The sequence below is a fragment of the Anoplopoma fimbria genome, chromosome 18 (assembly GCF_027596085.1).
Source record: "Anoplopoma fimbria isolate UVic2021 breed Golden Eagle Sablefish chromosome 18, Afim_UVic_2022, whole genome shotgun sequence".
NCBI classification, from domain to species: domain Eukaryota; kingdom Metazoa; phylum Chordata; class Actinopteri; order Perciformes; family Anoplopomatidae; genus Anoplopoma; species Anoplopoma fimbria.
Window position 1 is genome coordinate 19,789,863 of NC_072466.1, and position 19,429 is coordinate 19,809,291.

Consider the following 19,429-nt stretch of genomic DNA (forward strand, 5'->3'; position numbering starts at 1 on the left):
AGGAAACAGAGACCAGCTTAAGGTTTACCTAACGACTTTGCAGCATACGTGCCTTATTGAATGGTTTAATGTAATTGTGTAAATATAGCATACATTTTCAATCAGTTGGTGAGAACAATTTGAAACCAGATGTTCAGCAAATAATCCAACCAAGACAGAACATGAAGATGCTGTGAAGATTTATGGGTATTAGGATGAGTATGGTGTCGTAGCCAGAAATGGACACACACCCTTAGATCCCCATGAGTGTGTGTGTGCATGATGTTGTCAATAGATAAATCACCTGAGAGAATAGAACTAGCAGCCAGACACCACACATTTCCAGAAGGCCCTTTCTCACAATTATAAAGCCTTGCCCTTTCACGTGTGTTATAAATGATGCCGTACCGCTGTCCTCTTTTTCCTCCAAATACCTTCCCACCTTGGTTCTGAGTGACATTGTGGTGCCTTTCAGGATTCCTTTACAGGCTCCGCGGTCTTTTGTCATACCTCAAAGTGTTTGAAGACAGAGCTGAAAGTCTCAATTCTCGGCGTCGGCAGACTTGTTGCGCCCTTCAGAGGGAATGCCTCTGTGATTGTCAGACAAAATAGGAAATTGTATCATCCCAGAGGTGATACTATGTACTCAACATTCCCTGTAAAAGGTGGCCTATGGTCCTTCACACCTGCATACCTTGAACGTGTTTGCCGAATGAGGCAGCTGGGGTGCTTTTTTCTTCTTTTTTTTTTTTACCCAAAATGCCTCCCATCATGTCAGTAATGGTCTAATTTGTATGCATTGTCCTCCTCAAATCTGTGTCACCGTGGGACTTCCCTCCCAGTAGGTCTGCAGTACTTCAAATGACCACTATCGTTGCCCCCTGCAAACCTCCTCCAAATTAAAAGCTTGGCATCTCTTAGTCCTTCAAATGTAAAAGCAGGTGGTGTCCGGTGGTAGAATTAGTGCACATTAATTAACCTCAATTTGGTTCAGACAGACAGTTGATGCATGTCTACCTGTCTAACCTCTTGATAACCCTCAAGCTTTATTATGTTATATGATGTAAGTATTACAAGAACTGTTATGTAGACTGTGATGTTTTTCTGTGTTTTGACCTTTTCTTGCAGGCTGTTTATGCAGTTTGTCTTTTCCATGAGTGCTATGGATGATGTGTTGTGCTTTTAATCCATGGATGTTATGTTAAATATTGGTGTGGAGTGTGCTATATAAATATGAATTTTAAACATTTAAACTAAAGCTACTTGGAAAAAGTAAAAAAACATCATAAAGCTGTTATAAATATTTCTAAACAAATATAAAACACATTCTAAACCACTGTATAAATGTGTGATGTCTGTTGCAGTTGCCAACTGTTTCAAGCTGTTTGTTAAACTTTCAAACTTTAAAGGCAACAGCGACATTGAGCGCTATCAAATGGCAAATAAGAAAATCCCGTTCAAATATACCCGGCCAGTAGAAGATTGGCTTCAGGAGAAAGGTAAATCTTCATCAAGCTTTGAGAATGTTTCTCTTTTTATTTCCTGTCATTTCATCGGCTTGTTCCCTTTCAACCTCTGAGAATGAATAACCACCCCTTAAACCCTTTAAAACAACAAGTAAAACAGAGCGTTCCTGGTTACTTTTTGATCTGTCCCTGTTTTTTTATTTGGATTTGTTTACCCTTTTTTTCATTGTCATCTTTTAAAAAAAATTGTTCAATCATGGTGTCCAGTTAAAGGGACTGGGAACAGCTTCTATAAACAGTGCAACAACAAGATGTTACCTATCAAGTACTCCAAATTGTTTGTGCACACTGACTAGGAGACAGTAGGCCGACTGTTTGAGAGGAAAATGAACTCCCTTGGCTCAAATCCTCTGCAATGTTTGAGAACAAACTAATCAGTGGGCATATCCCCCTGAAAACTCTCCAAACAGCAGGTGCTTCTCCCTGCTGCAATTTATCTGATTGTAGTTCTACACATCACACACGATAAAACCCTCACTTGTCCGGTGATGGAGAGCTAATTGGAGCTTTTTTTTGGCGGCAAAGCGTCACAGTGAGCCTGCTAAGGTGCACTACGATGGAGTTGTGTTTTCCAATCACTGAGATGATCATATCAGCACCTTCTTGATGTTTAAAACAAAAGCGGGGATGAAAAAGTCTGCTCCCCCTCTTCCCTCCACATAAAATCATTATAAACTGCTTTTAAAGTTCATTGCACCTAAACATCTTAACCTGATTATAAAGTCCCTTTAACAACCCCTTAAACAGACAGGTCTGAAAAATCTCATTACTGCTGCATGCATGACTCTACACGTGCCTTCATTTTCCTGTGACATGATCGTCCTCCCCTGTCATTCCATGCCCAGTGTGTTCTGTATTATAATTGTGCAAATGCCGCGAATTTAACAAGCCGGCGGTGCTTTCTGTATGTAAATTACACAAATTTGATTTTTAATTATGATTCCTGTATTGCAAAAGTTTGGTGTATTTTTATTTCATAATTAATGCATGAGCAGTGTGTTTTGACAATGATATTTAGGCTTCCCCTAATGAAATTCACCATGACATGTAGTGAGTGTGTATTGCTCGTACTTTATCATAATATGCCAAACCCTGGATACATATTTATTCATCATCTTAATGCATGAGTCCACTGTTTTGTCCAGAGAATATTAAGAGTGCCTGTGGAACTTGTTCCAGCTACTTTTTCTAATATTTTTTTTCATACCTGCATGTGTCCACTCTTTTATAATGAAGATGCTGTAGCTGCACAGTGTCTGTTTTTTCCAGCATTAGCATTGTCTTTCAGGGTGGAGGAAAGGCCTTCCTACTGTAGACAACAGAGCAACGCTGCAGTCTTTTAAAAGGAACAAAGTAGTGGGGTTGTTGATACTATAGTTATTTTGTCCAGTTTAAAAGCATGTTGCATCACCATTATTACACTTTTAACCATTGTCCCTCCATCCACACTCATTTACTCAAGCAGTAAATCACTTCTGTTAACAGACATGTTTAGTCCTTGTTGAAATGTTCTGTTAATACATCCATCTCTCAGTGTAAGTGTAGTTCCTTTTAAAGGCATGTGACAATAGAGCTTTGTTAGCTCAGATTTCTGCGTCGTAAACATATTAATATTGTCTCCCCTCCCTCCTGCTCCAGGCCGGCAGCTGACCATTTTCAACACCCAGGCCACTATCTCCATTGGCGGAAACGACCGGAAGCGGCCCTACCAGGGCCAGCTGTCCGGCCTCTACTACAACGGCCTCAAGGTCCTCAACATGGCCGCCGAGGGCCACGTCAACATCAAGGTGAACGGCAGTGTGCGGCTGGTGGGCGACGTGCCGGTCAGCAGGGGCGCGGCGCGCACCACCACCTCAGTGCCGCCGGAGATGTCCACCACCTTTATTGAGACCACCACCACGCTCTCCACGACGACCACCCGCAAACAGCGCTCACCGCCAATTATTCAGGTAGGGCGGAGAGATGTGTGTGAGTGTGGCGAGTTGTTGAGTCTCTGCAAGCCAGGTTTGAGACAACAAAAGGCTACATTTTATCTTAAACGTATTAAGAGGGATAGTTCAACACTGGGGGATACGCTTTGTCACTTCCTTGTCCAGAGTTAGATCAGAAGATTGATACAACTCTTATATGTGTCAATTTGATGTGAAGCTACAGCCCGCAGCTGGTTAGCTTAGCTTAGCACAAAGACTGGAAACAGGGGGAAACAACTAGCTTGACTCTGTCTGAAGATGACTTATATGATAGCTGTTTCAGTCTTAAGTTAAGCTAGCCGACTGCTGTCTCCAGCTTCATAGTTACTGTATAAATGTGGTATAAATGTGGTATTAATCTTATGATCTATTAACTCTTGACAAGAAAGCAAATAAGCGCACTTCCAAAAATGTAAAAAGTCTCCCATAAATACATTGTTAACCATTCAGAGTGTGCAGAGTGGCATTCAATTGCATTTTTCCTAAAGGAGTTATAGATACCCAATGTGGAACACGACCTGAGTCTGAGGGCCAAATGTTTTGTTCTCTTGATAATCAGGTTAGAAAATATGAAAAAAGGAAATGTCAAAAATAAAAACTGAAGTCCTCTTGTCCCTCTTCCACTATGTTATGTTTTTTTGAGACTGTGTGTGGGTGGATTGAAGCTGCGCCGATTTTTTTCCTCTGCTTGATCAGTCAAGGTCGGGATACTGTATTTCTCATCCTATCGAGGATGGAGTGCTGCTGTTCATTGAGGTGTGCAAAGCCGGCCTCGTCACCGCTCCCTTTCTCTACATTTCTCCCTTTTTCTGTCTCTCTCCGTCTGTATCTGTCATCCACCCCAACCCAGCCTAACAGAGGCCTTTCTCCAATGCGTCCAACCCAATGAATGTCACCGCCATGCCAAGAAAGTAATCACGCCGAGCAGTCCTTTGACACCCAGAGGACAAATTGAACCATTCGTTGTTCATATTAAAGCAATAACTCTCCCTCAGGGGGTGAGACAGGGTTGGGGGAGAGTGTGGTCACTGGACGGACGACAGACAGGGACCACTGTTATCAGCCTCTTCACCTCAACAGCAAATTGCCTGGCGTGCAGTGATGATAGTCCGTCATGTCAGTGCTGACAATTGTATGTCTCTATCAGTCCAAGCGTGGGGGGCCACAGTCCAGGCTGTTGGAAAGCCACTAAAACTCTGTGATTTGGAGAGAACGGACAAAGAAAGACCCAGTGTCAAGCCTTCATATGTGGGGTTTGAAGTTCTGGAGCAAAAGCAAGGCGGTCCATATCCATTCTGTCTATGTGTATCAACAGTAATCTGGGACGATAATGCCTGAGCTGAGATACATTAGACACTGCCGTCTCCGGCACCATCAACAAGGTCATATCAGATACGAAAAAATGTGGCATCGCTGGGTAAATGGCATTTTGTGTCATAGGCTATTAATATCAAAGGAAGTCAATAAGGTTGTGCGTGCTCTAAAGGGCTTTTATAGGAAGCACTGTCTTTTTCAAGATGAAATGAAGAAGCTATACTTCTTTTGTCGATACCCATTTTTTAACCTCCCCTACTTTTGACTTCACTTTTGTATTTCTTCTGAGAGCCGTGTTCATTCTTCTTCCACAAGCTCCTGTGGCAGCGTCTACTTTGATTCACTCACTGTCACCGAATTTCATTTGCCAAGGCCTTTAATTTTACAGTTCCCCTGATGGCTGTCAAACAGCGTGGTGTGAGAGGTAAGGAGACGACCTGTACCAGTTTGGCAGATTTCTCCACCCCTCGGGGTACTATAGGGGAGTTAAGGGAGTTGAGCTATCATCAGTGATGTACTGCAGTGCTGAAAGAGAGTTATAGGAATCTGACACAGAGCTGGACTCGAGCGTGTGCAGCTGTACCGCTGTGCAGCAGGAGTAGGGTGTGTGTGCACACGTGTAGACCGAAACGTGTGTGTTTCAGTATCTTCTCGCACATCTATTTTTGGTCCACCTCACCAACACTAGCTGCTTCTTTTTCAGAGGTGAGAAGTGACGAATCCCTCGACATCTCAGGATCAACAGAGAGACAGAGGGGTGTGGAGTGGAGAGAACCAATCTCACGCTTAATTAATGATTGCTCCGTGGAGACCAACTGACAGACACTCTCTCTCTCTGGCACTGTGGTACTAGTGCACTGACTGTAGGTCAGGTGGTCCACTGGGGGGCCTGGGTAGACAAGACAAAGGTTGTTGTGTTTTTGTTACTTCAGCTGTACTCAAAGACCAGTTAATCAAGTTGAAAATGTCTTCTCTCTTCTTTAATTTTTTTATTTTAAAAGAAATATCCCAGGATCATATTTATTTATTGAAATTGGTTTTAAGTCTTTTAAAACATTTAGTGCCTATTTTTTACTGACTTTAAGTGATCAGCAGCTCACATGCATTTTCATTACATTTTTCACATCACTTTATATAAATTCCGAGCATGTAAAAATGTGAAACATGGCCTTCTTGCAACACAAAACACAACATATTTTGTGGGGACACAAAATGCAAAATAAGAAGCCTTCCTAGCTTTAGAAACACAGGCTGGTAATTCATGTTTGTAGGAAGTACAAGGAGACAATATAGGAGTGGAGAGCCTGGAATTAAAAAAAGTTGACTAACACAGGACACACAGATATATTCTAACAGAAGGCAACACAAACAAACTCTAGTGCTTTATGCTAATTCTTAAATCCCTTTTTTCAAAATTCCACTTGCAGACAAAGTAAAACAAAATAAAAAATAATCTGCTGAATTTTTCAGTCGTTGTACTGAGACATTTTCAGTAAGTAATAAAGACAATTTTGTAATCTATTTTTCTATAAAATGAAGTCCAATGCTGCTTTGTATAAGCTGTATATAAGATAGGAAAAGGAAGTGTAAGGAGTTTTTGCCACTTTATATCTGTTTCTTTCTGACAATCATGAATGGTCTTAGACCTGGCATTAGATATGTCAAAGAGCCGGCTCATTCTGAACATGACACCCACGCCCGCCCACCATCTTGAATCCATGAATCTGAAGATTCAACCCGAGTCTTATTTCTGTGGTTCATCCATTAAACATTGGGAACATCTTTGATCATGTGCCTCAGAGGAGGGTGACTTATGCTAACCATGTTAGCCCTCGACTCTTCCCCTCACACTGTTCACAGCCATGGTGATACATGCACACAGTAATGCTGACATAATGGTAAGTTAATGTCAATTGTTGCACTGTTGTGTGTAAGATCTGCAGATTCAAGGTCTGCTCTTTAAACTGTTCACCGTGACTTCTCAGTTAACCCTAACCCTCCACACCGGAATCTCTGAGGAAACTGTCGGTTGTCGAGGTGCAGCGTGGGTAATGTAGGCATGCCCTCTCTGGTTCATCTTTCTTATCCTGTCGGTCATCTCGTGACCCCCTTCATTTATCTTGTGATGCCCTCAAAGGGTTTCCATAATTGGTAACCACTGATTTAAACAATTCAAAGTTTGAGTTAGGACTCAAAAATTGGTTTGAAATTAACCTGTGTATCTCTCCAAATTTTAGATACTTTGAAAATCACCCATGAAATGTACTACCCCCTCTTTCAATGCCGCTAAATACCTGCGAGTACGAGTGCTAATGTTGTATCAGAAGTTCCTAACTGCAAAGTATTTGCAAACCCCATTTTGCTCTTCAATCCTGCTGATTATCAATCCAGGTGAAAGCTGAAATATCTCACATTTACTCACACTGGTATCCTAGACTGAAGAATCACGATAAATTTAAACGGGTACAGCTAATTTATGCATTCTGTCTATCACGGGAGAGCGACGTCTCTCGTTCTCTATTAGCTCGTGCCGCTGGCCTGAGATGTTTGGGAACAATCAGTAGAGGAGGCTGCAATCTAGCGTACCGTGGGGGAAAGCAGCTGAGGGAGAGACACTGAAAGCGATTTGCATGGTTGCCGTGTTAAAGAAATTGCTCGCGTCCATCATCTTCATCTAGCCTGGTGCTCAGGAGACGGGAAAAATGAAAGGTAAATTGTGTGCAGTTTAATTGGGCTTTTTTTTCTGTGCTTGGATACACATTCCGTGATGACAATGTTATTGCGTTATATCGGCACAGATTCCTATTTGGCACGGTGTGATTCTTGTATTTCAGATTATTTTCAGGGAGTTTTGTTAGGTGGTTTGAGGTGGAGAGTTACAGGAAAGTTTAGAGAGACGGGGGGGAAACCACACAGCAAAGGTCATGACCCAGAATCAACTCACACTGTTGCAAGATAAGATTTTGCACATTAAGCTACCAATGATACCGTCCTTTTTCTCCCTCACTGTTGTCTTTGACTCGCTCCTTCTACTCAGACTATCTAAAGTACATCAGGGATGTTGCTGAACGCCTGGGGATATATGATAATCACTGATTTATACTCTCTTCAAGAGGTAGTGAGGAAGGCGCTGTGCAGCACGCTGCGTGTCTCTATGTGGTAGTCTGCCAGATGATGTTTGATGAGAGTGTTCACCTGCTCGTGTGTGTGTGTAGGCTGATCCGCTTCACTTTTCCACCTGCTGTCAGTCATCTCATCTTTGCAGTTAGTTAGTCTCTGTGATCACCGTCCCCTACACCTGCCAGTAACTGTGTAAAGGTCAAACCAGTAGGCAGGAATTCCTCTGGATGAGTTCTTTATTCTTTTAGTCCCATCTCTTTTTTTTTGATCTCCCCGTCTTTCTACCATTCTTCCTGGGTGCTCTGCTAGGCACCCTTGCTCCCAATGAATTCTGGGAGAGGAATGCTGGAGGTCTGCTAGTTGCTCAGTACATTACATTACATTATGCTAGTTGCTCAGTAGGTCCAATTAGGAGACGGCGGACTGATGGGGGCCCCGCTGGTGTGTGGGGCTCATTAAAGGGATACACACACACACACACACACACACACACACACACACACACACACACACACACACACACACACACACACACATGCATGCGCACAGTTTGCCCAAAGGATCTCTTAATCTTTGTCTCACACATCGTCATACATGCACGACCAAATGAAGCTACTTGTCTCTGTTGCAGCCACATGCACTCACATTGTTAGAGAACAGAAGCACAATATCAGAGGATTTTCAATGTGTGATGCCAAATAGACCCCCCACACACACACACACACACACAAACACACACCACCATCAACACGACAAACTCATTCCAGCACTGTCATACATTATCTGTCTTCTCTGTTGCCGGAGTGTGTGTGCAACACTCGGTGGCGACTTTCTATATTAATTTTTCATGCAGGAGAATATGTACAAAGAGCTATTTCCATTGGACTTATCTGCATGAACGTGTTCCTAGATGTTTGCATTTTCATGTCTGTAGGTCATGTGGCTTTGTGTGTTTGTGAATGTGTGTGCGCATTCAGTGCACTTTGTCTCTCAGTGTGTGAGCAGCAGTAGCTAGCTCCAGGGGGTTTTTGAACCACAGGGTTTTTTGTAATGGATGTCCCCCATGCCTCACAATTGAGCTTCTAGAGATCCTCCGGGAATACTTACGTGTGTATGTGTGTAAACCTGCTGTCTTGTCAGCCTCCGCTGTCACCACGGGGAACCCACACACCAAGGGGCAAGCAAACAACACACACACACACACACACACACACACACACACACACACACACACACACACACACACACACACACTGTGCAGCAGTTTGTTTTTTTTAGCTGACCGGCAGGAAACCAGCACATGCTCTGGGTGGTAGGCAGGCTCACTCCATACTGTGGAGCCTCCACGGATGGCTGACTGGTTATTACTCCATCCACATATCTGACTGAAAACTTAAACCTGCAACCGAAGTAACAAAGTCACATTGCCAGCCTAAAAACACTGATAGTTATAATGAACAATGTAAATGATTAAATGCGTTTCACTTTAACCCATCACTGTAGTCATGACAGTTGAAATGCCTTCTAATTATACAGCTGTCATCTGTCTGTTAAACAGAACACATTTTTATTTGAAAAAACAAATCCTAAATACAGATTCTTCTTCTTTCGGGGCAGATTTCATCTATCCCCCGGCACATGCCAGTAGACTTGCATGGATTATCAAAGTGGAACAGTCGGTATTAAATCCTGTGCCAAGCCATTTTTAAACGTTGCTAGGTTGCTGTGAGATTCCACACTCTTGGTGGTGTTTAATTAACTTTTTTTTCCAGCACAACGGTTCTGGGAACAAAACTATATCACAAGTAAACTTCTATTGCCCGCTTTTTCCAAGTTACTTTATGCCGGATTTAGGAATTTACTGCTGTTCAGTTCAGTTATTTGCTTCTGCATCACTGTCTTTTTGGCTCACAGGATTATGCAAGTTGTTTCCCTTATTTTAACTATTTCTCCTTTGGCGTTCTGCTTCATTTTCCAACATTTTAGGAAATGTCCTTATTAAGGTTTCATTAGAAGATAAATATTACATTTACTGCTTACAGATACTCATAAGTTCTGTCCTTGTTAAGTGACAAGCTCCACACAACTTTGTAATTGTAAATGAAGACCAGCTGACTCGTAGCCTAGTCATTAGCCTGATAGCTAAGAAAGAACAACATGTGAACAAGAGATCCTAAAAGATGTTTTTGGTTTCATTTGACTTTTGGGCCAAGGCTAAACATGTCAAAGAGATATGTTATATGTTGAACACAACACAGACAATAAGTAGGCAAATAACCTCAAATGAGGCACCCTTAGCTGTGTATGTGATAATAAATCACAACTTTAGGTGTGTCTGAAGCTGGAGCTGCAGCAGCGCCCACACACCAGGTGACTTATTCCACAGTGGCAGTAATGAATCTCTGCAATGTGAGTGTAGTATATATATATATATATATATATATATATATATATATATATATATATGCGCTGCCAGCCAGTGATATCAATGTTTGTGTGTGAGAGAAAAAGAGAGTGAGACCGCGTCTTTGCGAGCATATTCACAGATCTATACATGCATTACTGTGTGTGTGTGTGTGTGTGTGTGTGTGTGTGTGTGTGTGTGTGTGTGTGTGTGTGTGTGTGTGTGTGTGTGTGTGTGTGTGTGTGTGTGTGTGTGTGTGTGTGCATGCGTGCACACAGAACTCACCATGTGTCTTATACAGTCAATAGGATGTAATTAAATCTGTATCGCACAGACGTTTGATGTTCCGCAGCAATAATGTGTTCTGTTTCATTCCTCTGATCAGCTCTTAGCGAGGCCCAGTAATGTTTCTCCTCTGGGCCTAAAGACACTCTGCAAACTACTAGGGAACCTGTGGTTTCTTGGTAGTGGAGATAGTTGTGTGGATCCCTGTGTGTGCATGCCTGCATGGTTATTCATTGAATGTGTGTGAGTAGGGCTCCGATTTACAGTTTATCTGAAATTATTTCTCTATTGGTTAACGATTATGTTTAAACTTTCATCTCTTAAAAACAGACTAAATGGAATGCTTAATTTGGTTTGTGCTTATTAGGAACTGAACCCATGTGGGGACCACAGCTAATTTGGGAGACGTAAAGCTGCTAGTATCAGACATTAGTTAACGCCTACATTGATTTGGTATTACAGTCTTGACGTCATAATAGCCTTTGACTGTGAGAAATACAGCAGTATTGGAATGGATTGAAAGGGAGCTGAACATGTAGTCCACAAGGAGAACGTGCAAGGTCTGATTTCAGATACTTGTTTTAGACTTCACACTTTCTTCATAGGAAGCAAATAGCTTTCCCAAGTGGACATATCTTCTCACTTATTGACTGTATTGTTGCAGTTAGTGAGGTCAACAAAGTCCCAAACACAAGCCTTCCTAAATTTAGCCATTCACCATGTATACATGCATAATTACAACAGGATACCATCAGAAAAACATTGTTCTAGACGCATTAAGTTATTGAGCTTATTGGGGTGCTTTATTGGAAGCGAAGAAACGCGCAATTCATTGTGAAAAGCTTGGATTAAGTGAGCCTAATGAAGCAGAATTAAATCGTTTCACAAATCCTTCTCAGAACTAATGTGATCAGATTAATTCAAGCCCTGTTAAAATATGTATGTTCATGACTTTATTACACGGGTCTCAAGAGCATATCAAGTGTAGATCACATCAATTCACAATGAAGACAGAGATGTTAGAGGAGATCTATGCTGTTCACAGCTACACAGCAGCACATGTTGAACAGAAAAATGTATATGAGAGAGATCAAATAATGAGGAGAATCTGTACCATACATAAAAAGAACATTTGGCAGCACTTTAAAGTCCAACAGTGAGCAAAGAAGTACAGATATGTTGCCCCTCTGATAAATTAGCTTGTTGCAGAGTTCTCTCTAATCATATTATCTTGGATTTGAGCCCAATACTAGGAATATGGACTTTCAGAACATTCATTGGCAACAATTTGGGTATTTGGTTTGAAAATAATAAGTAAGACCAAAGACTCACTGGTTGTAGCTGCACAAATGTGAATATTTCATGCTTTATGAAACTGAAGTTTGTGAGGATATGCCTGATGTAGTCTAGTAATCCTGGTTTATCTGCTGGTGTGCTGCTCTTCAAGCAGGAATCATGTTACCTTTATTTTGTTCAGACCACCAGTGGGCCATGTCTTGTGCTGCTCAGTGAAACAGAGTCCTGTCCATCCCGTCCTGTCCTGACTTCGTCCTCCGTTCCTCCCCATGCTATCTTCTCTCTGCCTCTTCCTCGGTCACGGCTCTCAGCGCGGCTCTCAGCGCGGCTCACCAGCGGGTCCACGTGAATTCCTCACCTCCTCTTTGAAGGGAGAAGCACAAGCCATAACACAAGCCATAACACAAGCCATAACACAAGCCATAACTCTGAGCTCTAATCATTGCTCCAGTTTTACCTGAGGATGGCATGCTCACAAGTTCCCTTACATCTTTACTCTGCTTACCTCACATGTTTCTCACCCCATGACCACCCGCCTACACCCCCACAGTATGTCAGCTATTCTGTATGTGCGTATGTGTGTGTGTGTGTGGGTACACACATGTATGAGTGTGAGTCTGTTTGTCACAGGGCTTCCCTGATGACCTTGTACACTGCGGCAGGGGGGTGATTACGGATCAGGGCCAAAGACCATTTCCTTTTCCATGGGAAGATGAATGACCCTGTTTGAAAGTGGCTGCCTATGGTCTCGGGGCAATTAGAGTTTGCTGTGAGCCAGCAACCCTCACTGCTCTGTGTACAAAAGCAGGTCCTTGAGAAAAAGAGAAATACTCGGCACATAACCCATTCTGCTGAAACCAACACACTGCGGTGATGGTGAACAAATTAAATGCATTTTTTTTTCTTCCCGCTCCCCTCACCCACCTCCCGAGCCCGCTTTTCATTTCCCCATGAACCTGGAAATACCTGGGGAAATGTGCTGACGACAGGAGGCCACTAAGAGAGGCCCACAGAGGGTGCTCATTCCAAATATCAATATTTGATCTGGGAAATCATTTAGTATGTGGCTGTGGACCCACGAGTTGACTCAGGAGCTCATTCGTTTGTAGTTCCTCCACTATATTGAAGGAGAGGGTTAACAGCGGGGCTTCCAGCCTCTTTGCACTGCTTATGTTAGCTTGTTTCTATACAATGATCAAACATCATGATCAAACGTTTTATTAGAATCGCCACCGTGTGTTATTTTAAACACGCTTCTGTTTCCATCCCAACCCCTTCCCCTTTCATTCTTTGATAAAGCAACTTATCAGTCACAGGACGGGGAGCACGAGCAAAAAGAGTTGTGGCAGCCCATTGATAGGGATATGGCCTAGTGCCATTGATTCCTCTTGTAATACAAGCTTCTCCCTTGTCGGCCTGTCAAAGCCCAGATCGGACATGATAACGCGCACTTCAGTAAAGCCGTCAATAGAAAGGCGAAGCTTCCGCCATAGAGATGACTATCTCATTTTGATACGAGGGCCGGTGGAGTGGAGGAATGGGAGCTGGTGAGATAGCGAGAAAGAGGAGATGTCAGCTTTACCTCTGATTTCTGTCACTTCTCTACATGAAAAGATAGTCTGAGGTATGTGTCCCCATATAATGTGTGATATACGTCCAAGGTGACCAAGGAGCACCTCGGGTAAGAAGAAGTTGCTTTGAATTGCATGTCTTTGATTTGCCCTTGCCTCAGCGTCGTCACTTTGATCTCTGAACATGCAACCACATTGGATATCCATGGCAACTGACTGCCAGGATGAGGCGCTAGAGGAAAATTGATTTGTTTGGGTTTTATACCCATTAGTACAAAAAAACTCTGCTTTAGCCAGTGGGCAGCCTGGCATTGTAAATAAACCAATCAGGTTTGATATTGGAGTTGTAATGTCTTTCTTCCCTCGTTTCTCAGTGTTTCCTTCAGCCTCTGGGCACAGAACCATGTGAAGGTAATTTGTTATGATAAGACTGTGGTGTGTTCAGGAGCAACCTCCAGCGCCCTCCCTCCTGATATGACTCACTGTACTGTACATGTGTGCTTAGATTCCTTTCGCCTCTCAAAGTCACAGCACTGTCCAGGCTCATACTTCATGTTGTGTTTGTAAGCCGGAGGCCGTGGCTGCGTTTTAGCCCCGACACTGCTCTCACTGACCCAGGAGAAAACTGTAGACAGTGGTCGAGTGCATCACGTCTTTCTTCTCCCCCTGCCGAGCATGAGCCTGCTGCTTTGATGTGACCGATCAAATCACCGTCATGCTCGGCAGAATATTCGTCCATAGCCACAGCTGCAGATTCAGCAGCTGCTCCTGGTTTTTGAAGAGTTTTTATTCCATGTTGAAACAGCCTCAGTTTGAATAGTATGGCCGCAAGCACAAAATTAAATGGCGGTATATTTTTAGAAGCACCCGGAGAAAAATAAGCTCACTATATGTCATTTCCCCACAAGTTGATAGTGTGTAATATCTTTTTTAAATGTAACAGTGAAGTCTGAAGGGGCTTCAGTCACAGTTATTATTAGCCACAGGTGTGAAGAGAAGGTGTGAGTGCACTCCTGCAGGAACACTTTTAGATAGAAAGCCTCAGTAATTAAGCACAATAGTTTGGAACAATGGAAAAAAAAAACATTCGAGACTAATGGTCTTTTTCTCATTTTTTCTGCTTTGAGTTTTCTATATGCAGGATTGTGTTTTTGCTTGATACATTAAAAGTGAGAACAGTATGGCTCGGCTGTATTGAATAGTGGATTTTAAGGAATCCGTCAGTGGCAGCCTGCAGTGCAGCGGCTGCTGCGTCTGTCACTGAGAGCTTATGAAGAGAAGCTGCTCTCATGGCCGAAATGTTTTGAATATGTGGTAATTTAAGGACAAGTTCACATATTTCCATTAATATGTTGATGCAACACTCCCATGAGGTATGTACCCTGAAATCGGTCTCTTTAAATGTTCCTACTGTCCAGACTGTCCCTCCACACGTCCTGGGGAACAACGCAGCAACCCTCTGTCTGTGTAAAATGGATTTCAGCTTAAGCTAATAAAAGGCTTCAGCAGCCTGAGTTAGTCAAATTTTGTGGGTATCTTCCAAAGGTAAAGAAATGTCCTCTTTGTGTTTCCTTGCCGAGCGAAAGTGACACAAAGAGGTGAATGTTTATCACAGGGCCTAAACTGTCTGCATAGCAATGCAGTACATAAACAGAGAGAAGCTTCAGTCCTCCGTCAGCGTCTACACAGGCTGCATTCAGGTGACCCATCACACAATCACTCTATATGCAGAAGGAGACAATAGACTTGAGGCATAGAAACATGTGTATATGCACGAGTGAAATGTGAGCTGTTGCTTGGCGTGTGTCGACAGCCGGGTTGATTAAACTAAAAATCCATCCTTTCGTCAGACATGCGTGAGATGGACGACTGCGAAGAGCATCTGAATCATATTTGAAAAGGGATCTCTTCAGGGCCAGTATGGACATGAGAACATACTCTGTCTAAGTGCTGTATCAGCTTGTGATGTTTAAGGACTTAAAAATGCTACAACTCTAGTTGTACTGCAGCCTAATATGAACTATATGATCTGTGCTGGACAGGCACAGTGCTCTTTGTTTGTTTTTCCTTTGGTAAAAGTGTTTAATAAAAGAAGTGTTGGTTTCCCAACCTTCAGGTTTATTGTTAATCAATCTTGCAGCCTCATTGTTCCCTCTGAGGTCAGGCCTGACTGGTGATGTAGCATGCACTCCATTCAGTTGCTGCGGTAATTGCAGCTCCGCCCGTTAATGGTCTCTGCATTGCTGCTGGCTAGTCCAGAAGTCCTGATTAAACCCAATGGAAGCTTAGTGGAGACAGAGACGGCACAGCATCTTTGCACATTCTCCATTTTGTTTGTGTCAGTCCCGTCAGTTGTGAAACTAAAAGCTGCGTATTTTGAGATTCGTCTCCCAAGGAGGCTGTCTATCGCCATCGATCTCCGCTGTGATCCTTTTAGTTGATGTGCTGAAGTGGTCAGAGGTAAATTCTGTTTTAATGAAGTCTGGCTATTGATTTGGCTGTGGTGTTTGTTTGTGGGCTTAGGAATTTGAGCGTCACTTGAAGGCAGAGAAATCAGGATAATCAGGCATGATGCACATAGCCTGTGAGGTTTTATGCGCTGAAATCATCGTGTATTACACGCTTTTCATCACACACAGGAAGTAGAAGGCATGTGCATACATATTCAAGCTTCCCACACACACAACAAACCAGGCTGTAAATCCTGCCACCCAGACTCTCTGCAAAATGACTATGAGGACGTTTGTTGAGCATAATTACACCAAAAAAGAAATCACTTTGCTGCCAAAATATATCCCACTCTGTGTTATGGAGATTTAGACAGAGAATTGGATTTCCCCAGCTGTGAAATCAGTTTTTGTTTTCCCGCTGGCCAAGCGCATCATTTTGCTATACCCCGCTGTAGGCGCCCCCCCGCTGCACGCACATGCTGCCTATGCCTTTTCCGCCCCGTGAGCTGCCTTATCATATACACCATCCAGCCTAATGCTATATGTTCTCCTTGACGTCAATGGGCGGACTATGAGCTTCGTGTCACTTCATTGGTTCTGCATTAGCCCAAATGACGAAAAATGGCACCCTAAGCCCTTCATCAGAAGCACTCCAGTCTGAACTATTGTGACAGAGATACATCTTATGTTTATGAAAATGAATCAGGCGCACATCTAGTGTATCTACAAATGTCAAACATCACACTTCAAAAGCCCTCTTCAATTTCTACAAGTGGATCAGAGTCGCTTCGATTAGAGGGTCTCTTACTCCGAGTCCTAGATGATGATTTTCAATCAAATGCAAAGGGAACACATCAATAGAGTTTGTCCTTCTACCATTTAGATTCGACTTTTACAATACATAAACTGAGACAGTCAGTCCTCTCTCTGAATAGATCTAATTGCTGAGCAGGGCTTTATATGCCATCACGTAAAGAGATTATAAAGAGTCCCACACGAGGCTTACTTCAGGGTTAAAGGCTTTGCTATTTGGCCTTCATTACATTCATTAGCCTGCCATACACCTTCTTTCACACAGTCATAGAAATGTCCGTCCTTGAAGGAATGTTGCAGTGGAATTTCTAACAGTGCTGGTTTCATCTAAGCTGCAGAGGCACCCCAACAAAATCCACTTTGATATCATAAAATTACATGAAATTACATCCAGTTTAAAATCACTTCAAAGGAACACATCTGGAACAAGATAAAGGGGTGGTTGGGCTCTATTTATACAGCTGTGGAGGAACTTCAGACAAAAGAAGGTTGGGTAGCCACTGCCCTAATATATGTTTTTTTAATGGAATATTAAAATCCTCGGTCTGTATGAGCCTGCAGTCTGACAGTTAAAGCCAAACGTGTCTCTCATTATATTCCTTTCTGCTCACATGTTGTGAATCGCTGCATGGTTACTGTGAGCCTTTGGGGAGATTGATGATGTGATGATTATATCCGTTTTGCCGAGGATGCTGTAACCATGTGTTGCCTGTACATCAACCTGCACTTATAAAACCATGTTAGTTTAGGTTTCTCTAATCCCAGAACCCAGGTTCTTTGTCAACATTATGTTTAGAGACCTGTTCTTATGTGCATGTAAACCTGATGTGATTCAATTCACATTCGACTCTTGTTAGACTGGCCATGTAACGAGTCATAATGAAGTGACTATGTGCAAGTCTGAAGAGGGGCTTGATAGAGAAAACGCATACACAAGGTGTGCTTTGTTAGCAAGTGAATCTCTGTTCTTCCAAAAATGTTCACTAAATCCTAATAACAGAAATATTGGCTCTGTGCTGCGATGCTATCGGCGTCATCTGCAGAGAAATGCTGCATGCATGGACAAGAGGCAGGCAGTGTTTTCAGTTGATGCTGGTTTATGGCGAGATGGTCTCGGGTAGAAATTGCTGTAACAGACTTTGAAGTGGCTCAGGTTTTTCATCTCTCTTTGTGTCCCTGCCTCCCACATCTGCCCGCTATCATAATAACAAGCAATAACCCTCTTTCAGCAATAACCAAGACTTTTACGCCTGTAATGTGGCTTCAATAAATAGTCATGTTTACCAAGGGGCCATATTTTACAGCAATTTAGTTTCCAGCCTCCCCTCTTGCTCCTTTTTTTTGCCTCCTCATGCTGGAGTACAGTACATTATGTGGTGCATTATGCATGCCAGCACAAACACGCATTAGCACATTATCAAATGTACTGATACAGAAAATAGCACAGTCCATCACGCATAATCACACCACGCATTAGGAATATGCTTTGAAAAATCCACTTTCTCCCAGTGAGGTTTGGTAGACATTTTGAACATGTGCGTGCGTGCGTGCGTGCGTGCGTGCGTGCGTGCGTGCGTGCGTGCGTGCGTGCGTGCGTGCGTGCGTGCGTGCGTGCGTGCGTGGTAGAGGCAGACAGCTTTCTCGGGGCCCTGTTGAAAGCAGCAGCCCAAGCATGGGGGCGCGTTTCATTAGTCTGTCAAACTCAATGATATTTAGAGCCCCACACCCTCGGCCAGGACTGGAAAACTCAATCAGCACTCTGATTTCATAACCCTGCTTGGTGACAGGGCTTATTTTATCGCCCCGCTGATTCATTCTAATAAACGCTGGCTGCCCAGCGCTCCACAGCTGAAATACAACCTCCCCCCCTCTGTCCTCCATGGGTCGAGCCGAACGCAGGGAAGGGGGTGGGGATAAATCAGAATTGTGGGAACTGGAGGGTGCAGATAATCCATCCCTGGTCCGGGTGTAGCTAGCAAGACTGCCGCCCCAACCTATCCCCCCTCCCACTCCTTCTGCACCCTTTAGCACAAATCAGAAGCCAGGACAGTGTTGATCTGTGAGGGCTTGGTGGGGCCATTGATTGCGGACGACAGAGGAGGAGAGCCGATAAATAATCGGAGGCAGAGCGCGGAGGGTGAAGGAAAACAATTATCTGCGGAGGTGGAAAGCACATAAAGTGAAGAATGATAAACACTGTGAAATATGATTGACTCCAAGTGATATATGGAAGCCGAAGGACAGGCGGAGAGGTCTGTGTGCGCAGAGATATCCTTGAATGGAATGGCTGTGTGCAAGCTGAGGACTCACTGTACCGCCCGGGCCTACCACATCTCCCTGTGCACCTGTTTGAATGTGTGTCTCTCTCTTTCTGCAGACGACGGATGACATCGTTTCATCGGCGGAGTGCTCCAGCGACGACGAGGACCTGGAAGAGTGCGACTCGGGACATGCAGGTGGGATGGGTGTGTCAAGTTGTGCTTGCTCTGAACCTGGTCTATTTCTCCTTATCTTTTTTTGATTTGCTACCGAGGAGCCTCTCCTCTTAGCATCATGTCCCATGGGAGCTCCAAGTGTAACTTCAAAAAGCCCTCAGAAAAGTAGCCAGTGTGAGAAATCATCACTAGCGTGAGGGGTTCTCAGTGTTGGTCTAAAGTCTAAACAACTCTTTGGAGATGGATGTAAGCAGTAAGAATTAAGT

General features: G+C 43.3%; 1 protein-coding gene across 1 annotated transcript in view; it reads left to right on the plus strand.

The window, feature by feature from the left end:
• The window catches only part of LOC129106751 (neurexin-3b-like), a 270,033-nt gene that overhangs the window by 239,625 nt on the left and 10,979 nt on the right, over positions 1 to 19,429 (plus strand). The window contains 3 exon segments of the mRNA XM_054617965.1: positions 1,389 to 1,478; positions 3,144 to 3,454; positions 19,106 to 19,184. Of these exon segments, the coding sequence (XP_054473940.1) occupies positions 1,389 to 1,478; positions 3,144 to 3,454; positions 19,106 to 19,184 (480 nt within the window).